General features: G+C 48.2%; 1 protein-coding gene across 3 annotated transcripts in view; it reads right to left on the bottom strand.

Annotated features, from left to right (window-relative positions):
* The window catches only part of GNG2 (G protein subunit gamma 2), an 83838-nt gene that overhangs the window by 4320 nt on the left and 57926 nt on the right, over nucleotides 1–21592 (bottom strand). Inside the window, exons 1-3 of one of the 3 annotated variants that reach the window (XM_019550968.1) lie at nucleotides 6300–6530; nucleotides 4893–4987; nucleotides 1776–1891 (exon numbers count right to left, since the gene is read on the bottom strand). In XM_019550968.1, coding sequence (XP_019406513.1) covers nucleotides 1776–1862 — 87 coding nt within the window. In that variant the 5' untranslated portion in view covers nucleotides 1863–1891; nucleotides 4893–4987; nucleotides 6300–6530. Of the gene's footprint in view, nucleotides 1–1775; nucleotides 1892–4892; nucleotides 4988–6299; nucleotides 6531–21592 lie in introns of those variants that run through there. The other 2 variants (XM_019550967.1, XM_019550969.1) reach the window with 2 other exon arrangements.

The following is a 21592-nucleotide window of genomic DNA, read 5'->3' as shown; positions in this document are numbered from 1 at the left end:
ATACACACACATACACATCCATCCATGTATGTATGTATGTATATACACACACACACACACACACACACACACACACACATGCACATCCATCCATCTATATACATATACATATTATATATATACATACATACACACACATGCACATCCATCCATCCATATATATACAGATACATATATACACATACACACATGCACATCCATCCATCCATGTATTTACAGATACACACACATGCACATCCATCCATCCACCCATCCACCCTTTCATTCTTTCTTGCTAATCTACAAAGGTGCATTGCTACCCTGCCTTCTGACTAACTTTAGACTCATACTACCTCTCTCCCACCTCAACCTGGGATAGATCAGTTATATTAATCCAGGGGGACAAGTTCTTAGATGCCCGAGCAGCGCATGAAAAAGAAATAGGTAATTGCACGAACCATCCGAGTTCCTGACCAGCAAGAAAACCCGTGCCTGCCCAAATTTCTGTTTGGGGCATGCAGCCACTTGTTTGTGAAGGCATGCACTCCCTGCTCTGGTACAGACTTGCAAGTATGACATAGGCACCTGGATGAGAACATTTGCCTTTAAAGAGAGAAAGAGGCCCTCCATAGCCACAACTGTTTGCAGTAGCATTCATATTAGCCAGCAGCTTTCTAGGCATTCAGGCAGGGGCAGCCCACTCCCAAAGGAGCTCCTAGATTAGAAACAGAGCTTGCAAGTGCTGGAGGGGCAGGGGCAGGACTGTACCCACTCAGCACAACTCGGCCGAACAATGTAGGGTCTCATTATTCCAGCCTGAGACCCAGGCTTTTTAAAAGCTGGAAAGTGTAAACAGCCACAAAAAAGAAAAATACCTCCTAGAAAGGACCAGCCTTTCAATTTAGAAGGAAAATCCTGATTTCTGTTTGTGGTTGCGCTCTCAGTTGGATAAGGCATGGAGTGCAATTTCACGCATTAGACCACATTATGAAGAGAGCACAGTTTTGAGTGGCTGCAATCAGTTAGCTGCTCACATGCATTAACCTTCAAACAACACCCACGCAGCCTGAAAAAAATCCCTTCCCGTTTCCCAAAAGGCCATGCAAAGAGGGTTGCTTTAGCCAAGTGTTTTCGAGTCCCGGTGTTTGTCTGTGATCACACCAGCCACACTGCCATCACCAGTGAAGAAAGCAAGGCAAGTGTCTACTGACTTGACAGATCTGAAGACCAAAAAAGAAAGAGCATCTAGGCTGATTTCCTATATAAAATCACTGGCAATGATTTCACCCAGCACTTCGTGTGTTTAGCCCAACAGCCTGTGGCTGGACCCGCGTGCATCTTGGAGAAAGACGTTCCATCTAGAGGCAAGGACCAGCAGCGCTAAAGAGCTTGCAACATCCCTTAGTGATCTTTCCCAATGGGTGGCCACCCATTACCGGGTGTTTTTTGTCACAGTAGGACTTCAGTGAAGTCAGAGAATCAACCCTGTGATACACACAGCTTATTTCAGCTGCCAACCACTGGGTTGTGTTTGGCCTTCGGCTAGTAGATCAGACCTCTTTTCCCTCAGTGAGGAACTGTCGACCACCACCGGGTGATTTTTCTAATCTTTCCTTCTATAACCAAATAGACTGAGCCATTAAGTTTGCAAAACATCCCATATGCAAGATTTATTGCCTGTGTTTTCCAAGGGGTCAAACCACAGGAGCAGAACAGCCCTACCTGGCCTTCAAATCTGCACCCAATCACGCAAACACCCAGAACAGGCGAATTAAATACCTTGGACCAAGTGTTACCTTTATTCTGTCGATGTTGGCCTCCATCTTCAGCTGTTCCACCAGTTTCCTGGCTTGCGCTATGCTGGCGGTGTTGTTGCTAGCCATCTGAGGCAGGGCTGCGCTTGTCAGACGTGCTGCGGAAACAAAGTGAATTAAGCAAGCGCACCGGGGAATTCAACGGCATCAGCTGCATGTTCCTCAGGGCCACGAAATCTAATAAAGGTTGCTGCAATTAACCCAGGTGGCAGCACCTCAGCTGAGCTGGAGATGGCCTCCATCAACTTTTGTGTGATTAAACAGCCTCGGAAAGATACAAGCCCACATGTAGTATCGCTGCTACAATCCTGACAATTGCTTGCAATCCTGACCCCAGGTAGAAGGAAGGAAAAAGGTCCCAGAGTCAGAAACACTATCCCAGCGGGACAAGAGCAATGGTTTGAGACCTTTAGAAATACATGCAGTGAGGCCTCTGGCATACAGGTGACAGACTGGGCGTTTTTCACAGGAGGACTTCAGGGAAGTCAGCAAATCACACAGAAATTGGGCTAGAAGGGACTTCTGGAGGTCATGCAGTCCAACCCCTGTTCAAGGCAGGGACCATCCCTGCCTAAAAACCATCCCCAGACGAATGTGTGTCCAACTCAGGGCGGGCAATTATTTCAGGCAGAGGGCATCTTACTGAGTTTTTGCAAGCCATCAAGGGTCGCAAGACAGGCAGCCAGGGGCAGATAAATATTAATTTTCTTAATTTTTTAGGGGCCCCGCGGGCTGGATAGAATGGCCTGGTGGGTTGCATCTGGCTCATGGGCGCATTTTGCCTACCCCTGGTCTAACCTGTTCATAACTGGATGAACAACCGTTGCGTGCAGCTCCCAGGCACAATGCCCCAAGGCACCAAGGACACCCTAATCTGTCACAGGTAATGCAGAGGGATGAGGGGAACAACATCAAGCCTTGTTTAAAAAAAAGAGGGGAAAAAAGATCAGGTTCACAGTTTGCTTCCTTACATTCAGGGTCTGGGGTTGAAGGGAGAGAGGCCTGCCCTGAGTTTTTTCCAACTCTTACTGCACATAGTCACCAGGGCTATAAGTACCAGGATGTCCTGAGTGGAGGCCAACCTTTTTGCAAAAATTACCCCTACCTGAGTGCCACTCCAGTGCCCTTCCCCTTTCCAATGTGCTGCTCTGCTTTCTACTTCCTCCATTTTGCTCCCCGCCCAATCTGCTGCTCTGCTTTCTGCTCCATGCCCTACCTGTGGCTGCACTGCCTGCGCCCTCCCCGGTCTGCTGCGTGCAACGTGGAGGCTGCCTGTGCACCCGGGCTGCTGGTTGGGCACCCTGCCCCAGACCTTGCTACGCTTCGCTTAGCTATAATAAGTGCTGGGATCCTGTTCATTTGGCCGAGATGGCTGGCTTCAGAACAACAACGCTGTCACCAGCTTGCTTCGGCATTTGGGGTGTGAGCTAGCTGGCTTCCAACGAGCAGCTCAGTCACTCGCTCGTTAGAATTTTAATTTCCAGGTGGGTATGAAAGAGAACAAGAGAGAGAGTGCACAAGTGAGAGATCACGGCTACTGCAGAGGAATTTTCTCCACCATTCCCTTTCCAATCAAAAGACCTGACACTATAATTATGGTCAGAGTAGGAACAAGCTTTTCCTCTAGCCTTTAAACAAATGGCACCGACTTAAAAAACAAAACCCCCACCTTTGGTTCCAGTATTAGGCCACAGTGGACACATGCTTTCAGCGAGTTTCCTGCTCCACTCTTTCATGCTAGTGTCAGTCAACTTAGGCTCGTTACACCGGCCCTCCGATGCCCAGGCTGATCACAATGCTTGGGAAGGAACGTGCCCCCAGGAATGAGAGCATCCAGTTATAAACAGGCCGATTTCTACGGGCAGAGGCCGTGCCCTTGCCCAGGGACGTGTTAACAAAGCGGCCAGTGAGCAGCTCGATGCAAAACAGGATACGGGAGCTTCCTGTTTCTTTAGACACTTCTACACAGAGGCAAGCTGCCGGTGTGCATTTGGTTACCCACTTGACTCGGTCTCCAGGAGATTTTTGAGCGCTGCCAGGCAGTCAACAGTGGGTAGAAAGACACAGCACCCGTATCCTCCAGCAAGAGCGTCGCTGAAGCTCGCTTAGCACTTGTCAAGGGAGGAGATATAAATCGGTGCAGGGCTCTTTCAGTGTCAGTGCACCGTGCTACCAGCATCTCATTTTGCTGGTGACTAGGCATCAAGAAGGGGAGATGCATCTTCCCCTTGGCCTTGGGGATGCAGCTGTTGTGTCCTCACTTCGTCCATCCCTGGCTTTCCCCGCAGACGCTGTCCTCGGGAGGCTGGAGCGGTACTTCCCCCATGACAGGATGCAAGCGCCAGGGAGGCCTGGATTCCCTCGAGCCCACGGTTAACGGGGGCAGGTGCTGCAGCTGGTCCCCACTGCATTTCCTTTTCCCCACAGAAGCTAAATCCGGGCACTTCAGGTTAGCGACTGCCCCAGGCACAAAGGGTGCTGCCCCAGAGCCACTGAGATGCAGACGTGTCCCAGCCCCTGTCCAATGCAGGTGCATGGACAGTTACCCCCGAAGGGGGTTGTAAAAGATGCTACATCTAAGTCGGGTTGTGACAGGAGCCAAGTGGAAATCCCAAGCCTCGAGGGAAGCTGCTCTCTGCTCAGGCTCTGACTGGCTGTCCCTGTGGCTTTTCTCTGCAGGCAAACAGAGGAATTTCCTCCCAACAGTGCACCCCAGGGTGTCTCAACCTGGGCGCTGACAGCACCCCAATTTCAAGAGTGCCAATGCCTGGGAGAGCTTGAGTCGTAGAGAAGCAAGGCTGGAAGGGACCTCAGGAGATCATCTAGCCCAAGCAGGGAATCAAACCTGCAACCTTGGTGTCATGAGCGCCATGCGCTAACTAAGCTAAATGGCTGCTCCTTCAACCATTAATTCAGGGACTCAACTCAGGACCTAGGCAGCAGTATGAGGCCACTGCCAGGCCAAGACTAGCTTGAAATAGCCAGCTACCAAGGAAGGCAAAGAAAACTCAAGCCATGGTGTGATGCTCTCACTGCGGAGCACCCCATGAAAAGCCTTCCTGGTCCCCGCACCATGGCCAGGTGATTGGTTGTACTTACAATTCAGTAACAAAGTGGGTGATGCCCAAGAGTCTTTTCAGCAATTTGCTTCTTGAGTGGGAGTAGGTCGCCTGCCAATCTTCAACAGTCACTGCCTTCAAGGGAGGGAAAGAGAAGGGGAGAGAGGAGGAAACAGTGTTAGACCAGTGTCATGTCAACATGGGTGTCACTAAATGAATGCACGGGGAATTTTACACGAAGTATGAGGAAATGAGTGCGTCTGGCAGGGGAGGGCAGTCTGAAACAACAGTGCTCAAGGACAGGTAGAACAGCAGGGTTTCATTAGGATCACAGAACAAGGGAGTTGGACGGGACCTCAGGGTCATCCAGTCCAAACCCCTGCAGGACCAGCCCCAACTGCATCATTCCAGATGAACATCTTGCCGGGGTCGTTTGACCCCAGTGCTCTTTCCTGCCGTGGCAGGGGGTCGGACTAGATGATCTGCTCAGGTCCCTTCCGACCCTAGAAACTATGAAACTAACTATTCCCTAACTAGCCGGGTCTCAAACTCCTCCAAGGATGGAGATGCCACCACCTCTCTGGGGAGTCTGTTGCAGTGCTTTACTACCCTCCTAGTGAGAGTTTTCCCTAACATCTAACCTCCACTTCCTTTGCTGTAACTTGAGCCCATTGCTCCTTGTTCTGTCATCAAAAAAGCCACCAAAGAAAGAACCGCGGCGATGAGGCCTGTTTTTACTCTGCAGGAATGGAGGGGCTAAATCAGAAGTTTGCAGACGTTGCATGTGGTACCAACAGGGCCCCCTTCATTGTGTCCCAGTTCTCACTTAGCCATGCATGGTTTAACCATCCCCGGTTATGAGCGACTAGTCCCATGTGGCATTCAAATCTGCTCCCCTGGGAGGGCAGTTACATCCTCCTGCACCATCCGTGCAAGACTGGTGAAGTAACTGGGGTGGGGAGCTGTTGCAAGAGAAAAGACATGAAACCCGTGGTTCAGATGATGCAGTGCTCTCATTCTGCACCCATTCATTCTCCACTGCGGGCACGACGCAGCCAAGGGATCAAGCAGGACTGGTCTCAGGTGGGAGAGCTGGCCTGACTCACCGCTCCTTCCTACGGCCACCCCAAACTCCTGCCATTCCAACCACATTGCCTGTAGCAACTCATCACACCTCCTGCGTTATATAAACATACCCCCAAGTTTGCGCATGCACACATGCACTTCTATAGCAACACTAGACAGAGGACAGCACTGAGATCTGACCTCCGGCACATCTTCAACATGTCCTATATATACCTACACGAGCTGCTGGCTTTCTCTCCAACAATTTGCCAAGGTTTTTGGGAGGTTCTTGAAGAGGCTCTTGAAGAACTTGAAGAGGTGCTTGGGGAAATAAGCCTTCTACATACAAATGCACTCACAGCTTTACCCTTTTGGTGCTTACTTGCTCATGGAGTAAGAACTGCTCGCTATCTGTCTCCTTTGTAGGTTTAGGATCCAATGTCAAGAGCAGCCGACATGCTAGAAGGCATCCTCACTGCTGCCGAGACGCTCCACGGCGCAGAAGATATTGTTCATTCTGGATAAACTACACTGCTGCTTTGTGGTTAACCAAGAGCAGCTGTGATTGGAGAATGGCACCAGCAAGAATCAGAGGGGAAGTAGCCAGCTTTCCTTTTTGCCTCCCTGTATGTTCACGTAACCTTTAGACCCGCCTCTAAAACCCGCCTGCTGCAGGACAGAACGCACCAGGCAAAGGACGAGTTTTCACAGCACTGTTTGGTGGCTGGACCCGGGCTTGTTTAGGACATTCAGCGCTGCCTGGTGTGTGCCTGTAGCTACAGCTTCATTAAGAGAAGCTCTTTACAGCTCCGTTAGCGCTCATCAGCTATGCTAATATTTGAATGTCGCATTCCCTGCTTGGAGGCATCAGTGTGGTGGGGGGGGAGCAATGTCTGCCTATCTAGTGGAGTAAGACTTGTATCTTGATTGGTTTTTGAATTACAGCAGTGCCTAGAGGCCCCAGGGACTGGCTCCCTTTAATGTTCATGGGAAAAACACCTAGCAGGAGGCAGTTCCTGACCAGGAGAATTTGCCGTCCAAAAACCCAAAATAGGCTAGAGGAGAGGAACAGAGACAGCAAGGGATGTGACCAAGAACACCCACCTGGTCTGTGTCAGAGCAGAAGCCTAGCTGGCTGACTCCCAGTCCAGCACCCTAGCCACTAGGCTACATGACCTACCGATCACACTGCGCTGCTCAGCAGCCGAGTGCTAATGCATACGCAGGCAGGGCATCGCTGAATGAAATGCTTCTGGCGGGGACCCAAGGCAACTTCAGTGGCACTTCTGCATGCTTGTGGGATCAGGTCTTCACCCCATGGACAGAAGCTCTCTGCAGCTGTGAGCTTCCTTGCTCACAAGAATGCTTTTGGAAAGTTTTGACACTGTGCACCCGGACCACATTCAAGTGGTGCTCCTCGTGTTCAGCAACACACGTGTCCTTGACTTGGCCTACATGCCACACCACAAAGAATTAAATGCACTTCCCCTGCCACACAACCCTGTAACTACAGAGAAGAGCACAGAGGGACTCACAACCAGGCTTGTGAGGGTGAGACGTAACAATGCTGCAGGACTACAAAGGACGGCTTAAAACAGAGCAAAGCAGCAGGCAAGTGCCCATGTCTGAGCTGCCTTCAAGTTAGGAAGAAGTGTGTGTGTGCATGTGTATGTGCATGTGTGTGCGTGCACGCATGTGCAGGGGAGGGGGATGGAGGAAGGAAGGGAAGGAAACAAGTGCATCTTTTCCACCTCTCACTCACAGAAGGATCTCAGCGGCTCAGACCCTCACAAGCTGCTCGCTCATCCCCTCCAAGGCAACATGTCCTCCTTACCAGGGGCAACCTCCTCCCTTTCTATCCAGTTCCCTTCTGGCAGGTCCCACCAGATTTGTCCTTGTTTCAGGCTAGCTCAACAACCCCTTGCTGCCCAGGCCATCTACCTGCATATACCTTAACCCAGCCCAGAGCGAGGTCAGAAGAAAAGAGAGACTCCACCACAACTTCCCTTGGCACCTTGCTCCACTGCCCTACTGCGCACACCCTTCAGATGCTCTTCTGGAGATCTGACTTTAGCAAATGTCTCTCTCTCCTCATTTGCTTTTATTTATTCTTTTTCCCTTCCATTTCCTTCAGAAACACACATATGGGACACACCGTCCGCAGCAGGATGGTGTGAAGGCCTAGCCGCTGCAAACACGCACTTCCGTGCCACCAGGAAGGAACCCACTGTGAGGACGGTGGGAAAGCCTGGCCTGTGCGTAAGTGCCTGCTGGTCAAGGTAAGCGCGTGCCAAAGTGTTTGCAGGCCTGGGGCCTCTAGTTGCAAAGTGGATCAGAGAAGGGCACGGGGGTTGGACCCGATGATGTCACGAGGTCCTAAACTTCTGTGAATCTGCAGATTCTGGGACCAGACAAGCGATGCTTTCCACTTAGCTGCATTGCATATTTACTCCTTTTTCTCCCCTTTCTGAATACACCGCTACAGATAAGTTGCTATGAGACACTTGACTTTTGCCCTTCCTTATTGATTTCCTTAAGAAGAAAACAGCAGTACACAGGCAAACTGCTGCTGTGCCTCTCCCATTGGAGTCAGCTCAGTCACCCAAGGGTAAGATTAGTAGAGTTTGACTTGTAGGAGGCATTCCCCCCCACCTGAAAAAAACAAGAGTGTGATCAAGGAAGATCCTTTTGTGTAGTGTGCAAGAGCTGTTCAGGGCTGCATGAATGCCGTTTCTGATTTGATGGCATGTCAAAAGTCCTTGCCTTCAATCTGAAGCTCTCCTCCCCACTTCCAGCTGTCCGCCCCAAACCAATCCTCTTGAAATGCAGTTTGTCCATGATGTGCCGAGGCAGATAAGCCGCAGGGAGAGATTGCCACTGCCCAGCAGGGAGAAGCAGTCCAGGCAGAAACAGGAGGCTTATGCAGGTGGATGGGGGGTATTTTCATACCCAGGATGATGACATCTCCCGTAATGCAATGCGACGGTGCACACAGAAGCAGGAGTGAACGTAGGCGTGACACAAAACACGCTCTTCTTATTCTAAAAATCAACCTGTTCTCATGGCAAACCTGTACTTGAGCAAAACCTTGTTTTCCCAATGGGTCAACACTTCAAAATCCCCCTTCCAGCCCTCACTGGAAGGGCATGGACATCTGCTTCAGTCTGGACACAATGTCCACTGGTATTTTGGATGCAAACGTATTTTTAGGGCCCCAACCATGTATATTTTTCACAGTGGTTTTCTATTACTTATCCAACTTATGGGTGTGTGTGGAAGGAGCGGGGGTAACAAATATAACACTCAGTAGATGCGTACTTCTGTGAGGCCCCTTCCACCTGAAAAACATGGGAGGGAAGACAGGCCACTAGTCAGGTGGAGAAACTCCACCCAACACAGACGCTGGCTTTCTTCCCAATCAAACCTTTAAAGCTTCCTTCCTGGAGACAGAGGACATTTATATTTTAGCATCATTATACAATGCACTGCTAGTCCAACCTCTCCCCAAAGACACTGAAGGCATCCGAAATGATGTTGCTCATTGTGGGGAAACCCTGGGCGGCCCACATGTCCTTCTGCAGCAGGGGCTACCGCTTTGCAGAGGACTTGGGCAAGCCACTGCCTGTGGGTCTGACCCACTTAGCTACTAGGAAGTCTCTGTGCAAGGGTCAGCCCCTGGCCAGCAACAGAGACAGAAGCAGAGCTTGAGCTGTGTGGATGCCCAGGTGTGTCCCTGCAGCCTGCTTTGCTCAATAACCCCCTCCTGGTTTAAATACATGATGACACCACACAGCCTCCCGAAAGGAGTCTGGGATAGTGGAAGACCCTCTGGCTCAGTCCTGAGTGCTTGCCCGTGGGGAACTCTGCCAGACATGGCCCAATTACTGACACCCCATGCAGAATCCGGGACCTGATGCCCACAGCACACACTGGTGCTTACAGGTTTCCAAATGCAGGTTGTAGACCGCCCGCCATGCTTACAGGCCAACCTGGAAGTTAAAGAAGTCGGGCCGGAAGGACCTCCAGAAGTTGTCTTGTCCATCCTTCTGCCGGAGGCAGGGAGCTGGACTAGATAACCACCTCATGCTAAACAGACAACACGTGGCCCGTGTCAGTCACTCATTCACCAACACCCAAAGTCCTTCCGCTCTCCTCAGCTCCGCATGTGACTTCCAAACCGACCCGCCGCACAGCTGTGCCTATGGAGGCTGGCGAATGTCAAAGGATAATAAGTCCAAACACGGTGGCTCCCAATGCAAATGGAAAGCAGCAGATGGAAATGAGGCAAAGAAACCCTTTTTCTTTTTACCCAGCACAGCTCGTCATTAGAAAGTGTTATATTGAGAGCTTAGTTGGCTCCGAAAGAGCTGGATGTTTGCATCAGGGGGCTCAACTGTTGGCCTGCAGGTTGGATCCAGCTTGTGACACTGTGTCCTCAAGCCAGTGGAGCTCCTTGTTGTTCCAGAAATGTGGTGGTGGGGAAGTGTGACATTAGGAACAGCATGGGTCTGGAAGGGGTTGCCCAGGCTACAGAGTCCAGTCCTTTGAATCTCCAAAATGACCTCAAATACCACACATGTGGGGACGGACACTGCCGATGCAATAACAGGGAAATAACTGGTTAATAAATGCTCAGAAGACCCTGGGAAGAGGAGTATGCTCCATGCTCTAGAGGAAGGCAACACCTCCACAGTCCAGCCAAGCTGGATTAGGGGAAAAATTCCTTCCTAACCCCAAATTTTGGCAATCAGTTGGACCCCGAGAAGAGCCTCATGCCCAGAAACTCCATTCCCCTGACTGTCTCAATGGTTCTTTTTGACGTGTGTTCAGGTTAATCTGTTGTGAACCCTGGCAACCAGAACAGCAGGCATGAGGCCTTACCCATGTCTTGAACAGGAAGCTTCCCCAATGGGCAAATTATTTCACAAAGACCCACTCCAGGGATTTCTGCACCTTCTTCTAACACGTCTGGGCTGGCTGACTGTAGAGACAGGATGTGCAAGTAACCAGATCGCTTGGTTGGTCCAAAGATGGGAAGTCTTGTGCTCCTAGTACAACAGTGTCACTTAACATGGGGTGAACTCAACAGCTTTGTGTGCAAACAGTAATATGGGTTAGTAAATATATAGCGGCTACCAGGTAAGCGAGGGTTTATATGTGCAGGTGTGTTAGGCGTCTCATTTGTGTTACCTGATTTGATCCACATTGCTTCCCTCTTTGCTTCCAGGCAACGGACTCTGCACTTCATCATCTCGACAATCCTTACAGCACAAATGGAGTGATTATCCTGAGCAGCATTTTTCCAATGATGAGCAAGAGACCCATTTAAGCAGAGAAGGAAGTCAGGAGAAAATTCAAGCCTAAATTGTCCACCTGAAGCCATACAATAAAGCAAATCAGGAAGTAGCTTCACTTTGCAAAGGTCCCTGAACCCCAATGTGCAAGCAGTTAGCTCTTTTTATAGATAATAAACACACGTATATTGTTGTGCGGGACTTCGAAGAAAGACCTGGGGTTTTTCCTTTCTTTCTTTGCAGTGAAAAGAAGCCATTTGGGTTAAACTAACCATGGCATATTGATGGCTCCTTGCTTCTGCTGCTTAATGATGCGCACATGTTGTGGATAACAGGGCTCTGCCTCGGAGACTGCAGGTTAATGATGGAGGATTCCATTTATTTCCATGATAATGATGTTTATAAAGTACAATATATAGGTGCCACCTCCCTGGGGGATGGCACGGATGGCACTTTAATTACAACTGTGTATTTCTGAAGATTGTTTTGATGCTTGCGTATATTGTCCTAGGTACAAAAGGCTTGGTTGCGAGTTATTACTTGCATGTGTTCCTGGGTGGGATTCATTCGGAAAGAAAGGACAAAGAGCTCAGATATCAGCAGCTTTCTAGCTGATTTTTTTCCTTCAGCCAGTACCTGCACTCAAAAAAAAAAAAAGAAAAAGAAAAAAATAACCGTCTCATTTGAATTTTCCAGTGCTTTTTAAACGAAGAAGAGCGCTTTGTATATTTGAGCAACATTTTCCTCTTTCATGCTTTCCTGGCTTCAGAACAGCTAATGGGTTACTTGTATTCAAAGGAGAAATACTTTCCTCTTCATGGAAAAATGTAGTTTTTTCCTACATCAAGTCCTGGTGATCAGAATCTCTTACAAGAGCGGGTCTTAGTCTTTTTTAGACTCTAGGCACCCCTCAGAAAATGCCAGGTCTTAGGGTTGTGTTACATGTGGCACGTTGAGCTGCTCAAATGTTGATCGGTGTTAGTGCTAGCTGGAGTTTAGAGCAGTTACATCTTAAGGCTAAAAACCTTTTCTGACGGTCCCTGACCTGCACAGCTGGGACTTGAAATGAGAGGCCTGGTAACCAGAGGCCTGATCAGGAGCTACTGCTAGGTGTTGCCACCCTAGGGCTGGTGAGCCCAGACAGGCTTCCATCCCTGCTGTAGGTGGGGCAGGAGATGGAAGGGACAGGGAACATGAAGCGGGGAGGCAGAGAGTTAATGGGACAGGGGTGGGTAATGAACTGGGAGGTGGCAAGGAAATGGGGGTGGGGAAAGGGAGTGAAATAAAGGAAGTCAGCCCCTGAAAGATCAAATAAAAAGTAAAAAGGATGTAAAAAGAAATAAAGAGGAAGGAAATTAAAGAAGGTTTCAGGTTTTAATAAGTTTGGATTTGGGATTGGGAGCTGCTGGATGTGCTTCCCAGGGTGGCTGAGAGGCGTGAGCAGTGACAGAAGGCACTTTTGGGGGGAGCTACTGCCCCTATCCCAGGAAGAAAGCCCCAGGTCATGGGGACCTGATCCAGTCCCCTACCTCGTTCATCCCCCCAGACCCCCAATCCTGGGCCTGTCCATGCCTGGTGACCTGGCTAGCTGGCATGTGCTTTGTGGGCTGTTTGCAAAAGGCTCCACTCCTGGGGGCAGGATGGTCAGACCCCTGGGGGCAGGAGGGGGAGTTGGCTTGGTGCCAGAGCTGCTTCCTGGTCAGTAGAGTTCAGGGGGTGGAAAGTTTGTCAACAGGAGGGTGGGGGAGGGGACACTGCATTCTGGGGTGCTGAAGGACTGCAAACCTAGGTGCCTCACCTGTGGGGAGTGGCCACATTAACAGAACAGGAGCTGGGTAGCATGGATCAGAGATAAACCTATCCTGGAGTGGTGCAACTTTAAGCTGCTTAAAGTGTGCTTAAATCTAGTTTCAGGTGTTAATGTGTAGAGAATCCAGGGATGAAGAGCTCTAGGAGTCACCTAAAATTAATGTGGAACAAGGCCCTTAGTTTTCACTTGCTTTTTTACTATAAATATTAGAGCAATTCTTCTGTTGCGAAGGACTCAGAAAAGCCACAGTAGTTAAGAATGTTTTTGACACTATAGCGCCTCCTTGAAATCTCTGGGTTTATCCTAAAAATCCTGTTTGCACACCTAACAGTGCATAGCACCCCGCAGCACCCTTGAAAGGATCTCAAGGCAGCCCAGAGTGCCAAGGCACTGTGGTTGAGGACTGCTGCCTTGCAATCTTTTTTCTGAATTCATCTCATGTTATGCTTAAGAAATATGTAGCCTTTAAAGTCCTCGCCATCGGCATCTATCTTTGTTCACTGATTACTGGCCATTTACACTCGCTGCCTTTCAACATTAAAACATTGTTGCCATGAGTATTCTGGGGCCTGGGAGGAACTGGGGAATTTGTGTGAAACGTACATTTTGGTGGAGTCACGGAAAGTCCTAGCATGGGACAGGTCAGCAGTGGGCTGACCACATATTGTGCCCCTGTCTGGAAGAAGGTAGGGGCAAAAACAATGGAACCATTAACTTTAACAGCTGAACTGTGATCAAACAATAGGTTTGCAAGGATGGGGATGGGAGTGGTGAAAACCAGCTGCACCCGAGTGGTGTGAAGGAAGTGGGCTTCAAGAGAGAAAATCCTGAAAGAGCAAAACAAAGGCAACAGGTGGTAGCATTTGGCTTTGAAAACTCAGAGGGTCTGGCTGGAACAAAGGATTCCTTAGCAAGGTAGGGCAAGCAAGGGGTCCTTTTAATTATGGGACTAATGAAAGGAAAAAGGAAATTGTGAGAGAGAGACTCCGTGATCCAAAGGTGAAGTTGCCATGTTAAAGAGGCAAAGTCATGGACTTAAATGCATGCTCAGGATTGGTGAGAGGCAAGGATTTCTTAGGGTGAGGACTTTAGTTGGACCAAGGGTAAACCTGGGGTAGTTAGACAAGCTTTCGAATGCAAGACATTCTTCACCAAGTCTGAGCAGTGAGGGCCAACCAGGACTGGTGAGATAACTCCAAGCAAGGAAACAGGCAAGCACGTTGTATTGGTTTATCTAGGGCTGCATATTTCTTGTGCTAGCTCAAGTCAAGAGAGCCTGGTTTTTTGAGGCCCCTGCAAAGATGGCCCATCTGATCCTATTACAGGACCAGGGTCTAATGCTCTGGTTCAGCACCTTGCCAAATGCCTGAGCAGTCTCATTGACCTCTGTGGCGCTGCTCACTTGTTTAGCAGGACACACGGGCTTGCTGACTCGGGTCTAAGATTGTTGGAGTTTTGCTAGTGTTTGATCTACAATATGTGGAAATCACAGTACCCCCTAGGAGCTGCCCTAATTGCTCAGCCCACGATCTGCTCTTTGCTTATCCATCTTTGCTATTTGAGCGGTCAGAATATCAGGCTGCTTACCTGCAAGTGCTTCGGTTTAATACTTCCTTCCCTATATTTTTTTTTCCCCACAAGACTCAATCCACTGCATTAAGGTTAAAGCAGAAAATCTTTTCCCTTTCTAAATACTGTAAATGATTTGTTCCTGCCTCCTTGCATTGTTTTCCCCCACATCCCCTCCATATTTTTAAACAGGGAAATAGCACCTGTACCCGATCGAGTCCTGTCTGATTGTTCATCTTGTGTATACAGCACAATGTCCGTGCTGCTTTGCTCTCCTGGCAAGTCACTGCATTAGCAGAAGTTGCAAAATATCTTCTTTTTTTTTTCTGGAGTGACCCTTATCGCTCCCAACTAATACACACCTGCTGCAGGCCCAGAACTGAAAGTCTAATTTCATTTTGATTCCAAACCACTGGAGAATTTTTAAATCACTGGTAGATTAATTTATGATAATTTACTCCCTATCCATTTTGAGCCTGTAGAGCATTGCTTCAATGAGATACTGCAGGTAATCAGGGCTGTGCTTTGTCAACATCTTCCCCTCTAGAAGGAAAGAGAAGAGCAAGAGAAAAACCACATGTGGGCCCTGCACCCAGGGAGGTGATGCTGATTTACATCAGGTGAAGATCAGGGTCATGCGAGCCCACAGAGTTTGCAAATCTGTTTTCTCGCTCCAAATCCTACAGTTTTGAGTTGTGGCACTAGCTGTATTCTAGCATGGGTGTGCCTCACGCACGCACATGAGGCAAAAACCCAAGAGAACATATGCCCTTAAATTGTGGGATGCCCTGTGTGTGCATCTTCCCTTCAGGCCCCTATAGTGATAGTTTGCTTGGCGCCTTGGACCAGCCACTGACTTTTCTTCAACTGCAAAGCTGAGGTGAGGTAATGTTGTGGTGCTTTTTATGCAACAACTCTGGTACCTCAAGAGAGGAACAGATTGTGTTCCCCATCCCCTTCCTTGTCCCGTCAGAGCAGGTCTTCCATGATGGAGGGAAAGAGGCAGCTACTGAGTGAGCTGCTGACAAACAAGCCAGTCTATCCAGCCTGTTGGGCTACCAGAAGTTGGGGGATATGGCCTGCCACAGGATTCAGAGCCTTTAGCTCCAATGGCCATGGCCATTGGCAACAAGTTTGGCTCACAGTCCCCAGGCTCATACTGCCACTGCTGCCTCCCATCACCACCCCATTGTCCCCATAGTGGTCAGGATGACTGCCCTGTGACTTGGTAGGATCCAGCCCATGGGGAACCACACAGTCCATATCTGGCCTGGGACCCCAGGTGAGTTTGACACCCCTGATATAGACCCCTGGGGCTTTAAAGTGTCCTGTGCCGGGTGGGTTTTGCCTATGCCAGTGGTTCTCAACCTTATGGACTCAAGACCCCCCAAATAGATTCAAGAAACACCTCATTAGACTCAAGGCCCCCCATTAGAGTCAAGGCACACCTCATTAGACTCAAGACCCCCATTAGATTCAAGGCACACCTCATTAGATTCAAGGTTTCCCCCCTTGGAAAATGCCAGCTCTTAGGTTTCACTATGGAAAAGGCCATTTCTTCTGTTGCCAAGATCTCAGAAAGACTACAACAAGTTTTCCTGCTTGAATGGATACCTATCTGAAGTCTTTGGGTTTATCTTGTAAATCATGTGTAGTGTTTGCATACTGAAGAGTGCTAATATTGAGCTGCACCCCACAACACCTCTGCAAGATCTCACGGCACACCGGTTGAGAATCACCGACCTAGGCCAGCCCCCAGGTACAACCCAGAGATGAAAGGGGCCTGGCCCTTCCCACCAAGAGACTGACCGGAGGATATCCCTCCCTCTCACTCTTGCTTCAAGCATCTGGAGTTTCCTTCCAGGCAGAGCTTTAAAAATATTGGCTTCCTTTCTCGCTCATTGTTTGCGATGGGGTTATTTTTGTTGCTATGCGTGGTTACAAAAAGCTTTATTTGCTGCATGGCCATGGTGGCTTGTTGACAAGATTTTGTCTTCATTAATCACTGTTACCACCAGGCAGGGTGGACTGGTTTACATCTCCAATGGTAATCACTATTTATAGAGCTAGAAAGCTTGGTTTAACTCTTCAATAAGTTGAGGTTCCCATTTGTACTTTTCAGTTCTTTTTCACAAGAAATATCCATCATCCTCAGCCAGCTACCAACCAAACACGGATTTGAACTAAATATGACCTTTCCCTTAAATTTGATATCTTTCCAGATCCAGGAAGACACATTATCTTTACAAACATCTACAAGCATTTTTACAGCTCAAGATGGACTTATTCAGATTTACTGCTCCTATCACTTCAATTTTTACTCAGCAGTTTGTGTGTTCTACATTTGACTGGCAACTGGAATTCAGTTAAATATACACAGGCAGCATGCCTCTCAACCAACACGTATTTCAAGATTTAGAATGAATACAATTCATCCTTTCACACCTGATTTTTGATAGTTTAGCAAGAAGGTTTTCCTGTTTTTTTAGCACCCAACTGATTTCTCAACTTTGAATGTACTTGTCTAAAAGAAGAAAACATTTTCTTTGTACTTACAGGCTGAACTGAAACAAAAAGTACTTTGCTGAAACACAAACCTTTTTCTGCACAACCAAAACTGAATGCAATGTTTGGAAAAATATAAATGGCAGTATTTACTCCACGGAAAAAGGTGAAAATAGATACTTGGTGCAGCATATGACACTGTGATATTTTATATCCCTGAATTCCCCTCCATAGACCATAGGATCATAGGAAAGTAGGGCTGGAAGAGACCTCACAAGGTCACATCTAGTTCAACCCTCTGCTCAAGGCAGGATCATCCCTGTCTAATCCATCCCAGCCAAGCGTGTGTCCAACCTGTTCTTGAAAACTTCCAAGGTTGGAGATCCCACAGCCTCTGTGGACAGCCTGTCCCAATGCTTGACCACCCTTATCATCAGGATGTTCCTCCTAATCTCCAACCTAAATGTCCCCCACTGCAGCTTGTGGCCAACGCTGTTAGTTTTGTCCCCAGTGGTCACAGAGAAAAGCCCATCTCCATCCTTTCTGTAACCACCCTTCAGCTATGTGAAGATGGTGATCAAATCCCCCCTTCAGTCTCCTCTTTTCCAGACTAAATAACCCTACGTTGCTTCAGCCTTCCTCAAAAGCCTTGCTTCCCAGGCCCGGATGTTTTCTCCTATGTAGCTCTTTACCCCATGTTTATTTAAGTGATTACTCGGCTATAATAAGTTTAAGCCTTAACACACGATGCCATCATTTCATCTTACACAGACTTATTCCTAAAAGGAAAAATGCACCCCTTTCTGTAGGCTTACCCAAGCAATACAGTGCTTACAGCAAGAGCTTGGGCTAGGGGATACAGGACTTGAGTCCCTTACTGCTATCTTGATGTTGGGCAAGTTGCGATCTGTTATCTTTAGCTATTTAAATACACTCACAGAATATAGTCCAGAGAGCTGTTGTATGCACAGAAGCCGTGTGTGTGCGCGTGTGTGAGAGAGAGAGAAAGCTGCTTATGAGTATACCCATGTAAACGTCCCACAAGGACCAAGCCCAAACTCAGGGTTGCACTGTGAGCTGTAGGTAACAGCTATTCCCTGCCTCTCATAGGGAGGTGATGAGCAATCTGAATCCTCTCCAGACAACAGGTTTTCAACTTTTTTCACCCCCCCAAATTTCAAATGGACGTGTGGACCCCTTTGGAAATTTCCAATGGAGGTGCAGACCCCTTTGAATTGTAAGTGTGGGTATTTACATGCTTTTGCTTGATCAGAGTCATCTTTTGCAGACCCCTTGGACATAGTCTGCAGACCCCCATGGGTCCATGGACCACAGATTGAAAACCACTGGTCTAGACGACTTAGGACGGGGACATCCTATAGGAATAGATGAAAGTGAGATGGAAGGGGGAGAGAGATACCATGATAATAGCCTCCCCCCCAACCACAAATCCCCCTAGAAACAAGAAGGGACCACAAAACTCTGCAGCTTTGGCACACAGTATAAACTGCACTTCAACCCCAGCCTGCTGCTGATGTGCCACATCCAGTCTCTGCAGGTTAAAAAGAGATAAAGATACCATGAAGCCTCAACAGTTCACCCCGACCCAACCAGTCCATTAAGCTGGTGCAGTTAAGGTGGGGCCAGATGCAATAAGCAACAGCATACGAAGGGGAGATGAGGCTAACAGCCCATCTGCCACCTTGGGCTCCCTTACCTGAATGACTGGGGGCAGCTTCTAGTCAGGGTTGAGCCCACAGCCCTGGAGTCATCACAAGATGCCACGGCTGCTCTGCCACCAGGCACCAGGACCTCTGAGTTTAATCAGTCTAATCTGATGGGGAGCTTAGAAATCGTAGGGAAGAAAAGTGATATTTGACAATAGGCACAGAATTGCTTAAACTGTAAAAGCTGCTCTCGGATCTGAGGTTGCATCCAACAGTTTGAATTCGACACGCAGCAGATTCTGGACTGCCCAGGAGAGAAGGCAAATGGTACCCAGGCTGTGGAAATGCATGGCACTTGAAGGTACCTATGCTATGAAGTCACGCCGGTATCATCTTTGACCAACAGCTCAAAACCAACAGCACTGGGAACACGTGCCACTGTAAAAGCTTCACCCATACTTAGGATCACAGGATCCTAGGGGTGATGAGCATGGTGCAAGAACGTGGAGAGATGCAACACGGCACCCAGAAATAACACTAAATAAGTCCGTATGCTGTTCTCTGTCTACACGGATCTCCTCTGTGGTTGTCTCTCTCATCTATGGGAATCCTGCACTCCATGCTCAGCAACAGTCAGTTGGCATTTTCAGCAATACTGCTGTTGTGAATGGGTTTCCTTCTCAAATAAGCAACTCAGCTGGAAAATAATTATGAAGAGCATCTCCCCTGGCAGTAAAGCAAGAGGCAGCAGGCTAACGTGCTAACTTGGCGTGATGCTGTAGACTCCTCTGATGTGGCCCACGGTTTGCAAGAGGGTCTTACTATGTGGGGCGCATGCATTTCATCCTTTTTTTAAGCAAGGGAAGTGTTGCACATTAAAATTGTGCCTGCAGGTTCCCCTAGAGCTCATTAACTCGGACAAAGGGCTTTATTCATAAACAGCAGTTAGAGTTTATAGACTCGGATACAGATTTTTTTTCTTGTAAACGCATATTTTTGTCTGATTTACGATGCAGTGTTGAAATTTTGTAAAGCAGCTTATAAATCAGAAGGGAGCCAGCAAACAAAAGAGAAGAGAGAGAGTTGTAATGAGCCACTTTCTAAAGAAACGGATTCATTATCACGCTGGTAGCTGATACTTTCTGACAGCAGGAAATGGTGGGGGAGGGTCCAATACACTTTGTACTTCAGCTCCAATGCAGGGCCGGAGATCTTCAAAAACAATGACGTTTTGTGGCTGATGCTATATTGTCCAGGGATGAGCCTCTGACTTGGGCTGCTGTTCTGAACTACAAAGTGAGCCTTTAAAAAAAATGAATACATCAATACGTTTAGTGAAAACCTGTTGGCCAAAGCAGGTGAAAAGGCGTTTGCCAGGGCATCTCCGTTCACAGAGGCCCGGGAACAGTTCCAGCTTCTTCCTACATTTTATTCTGAAATAGTAGAGTGGGTTGTGTTTAAACAGTCCAATAAAACAGATGGGGTGGGGGGACCTCTGGGATGATGGAGAGGGATTCTTCGGGGTTCAGATGTCAAGCCTAATGCCCTGTACAGAAAGGCCTGCTTGCATCCAGTTTGAGATTGGAACAGCTCAGTCAACACACACCTTGGACCGACTACATAAAAGGGAGCAACTAGCCCTTCTCGTGTTTGACCTTCAGCAGAGCTGGCACAGAGGCATGCTTCCTGCACCCTCCAATGCAGCCCATTGCACCCAACCCATCCTTAGGCAAGACAGGTAGTGTTTCTCTCTCTCTCTCCTTTGCTGGGGTGGGGGACAGAAGAACCGAAGCATTCGTCTGTACTGGAACCATGAAAGAGGATAACTGAAAAGAGCTCCTTCATTTGTCTGGCTAGTTAACGCCCCGTTGGGCATCAACACCACCCTACGCGGACATCAGCAAAGACAAAGAGAGATGCCTTCCCCCTGGTACGGCTGTAACTTCAGGCAACGCTACTACTCACAAGACTGGAGACGCTGATGAAGCCAGTGAAAAGCCAGTGGCATTTATGGAGCAGTAGAACCGGCTGTGGGCAAGCATTGATTTTACCCAGGTAGTCAAAGGAATACGGTAGTCCTCAGCTAGCTGTACAGACAGACTTTATACTGATGGAGCCTCGGCCGTCCAGGGGCTATATTAGCATATGTTATCTCTGTATCATGCAACTGTCCTCACAGTTTTGAGCTGTACTTATATAACTGCTTCAGTAGAAAAATTAACCCCCTACCTAACACAGCTCCTGAGACAGTGGGTAAACCAAGCCAAAGGGGGGCTTAAAACCTACAAACCACAGACAGAGTCCAAAGTTTGACAAGGGGTTTGGAGTGCGAATGAACACGGGTAGTTCGAGAGAGGAGACACATGGGATGCCTGAGGCTTACTGAAAGTCAACGCGAGTTGGCCATAAACTCTTGCAGGTGAAAAATGCAGCCTAAAACTCTAATTCTGACCTTTCTCCCCCAAACCAGAAAGAATCCTAAATGAGACGTGCCCTAGGAAACTTCCAGCATGGGGATTTTTGGAAATAGGAGATATTTGCACTGACACGTAGGAAGCCAGCAGGTCTCTTCTAAGAATGGAAATAAGCTTCTATGGTCGGGGTGATAACCAGGGATCCTACTTTTCTCCGATTTAAAAAAATCCCCAGTTTTTGATTTAAAAAAGTCACCTCAAATCCACATTTTTCCATGATTAAAATAGAACATCACTTTATATATATATGTGGTGTTTCATTTAAATCACGGGAAAATGTGGATTTGGGGTGACTTTTTTTTTAATGGAAAATTGGGAATTTTTTTTTTTTTTAATCAGAGAAAACCAGGATCCCT

This window comes from Crocodylus porosus, unplaced genomic scaffold, assembly GCF_001723895.1.
Source record: "Crocodylus porosus isolate Cpor-Errol unplaced genomic scaffold, CroPor_comp1, whole genome shotgun sequence".
Lineage (NCBI taxonomy): Eukaryota > Metazoa > Chordata > Crocodylia > Crocodylidae > Crocodylus > Crocodylus porosus.
Note: the sequence above shows the minus strand (reverse complement) of the source record. Positions and strands in the feature narration are given on the sequence as shown.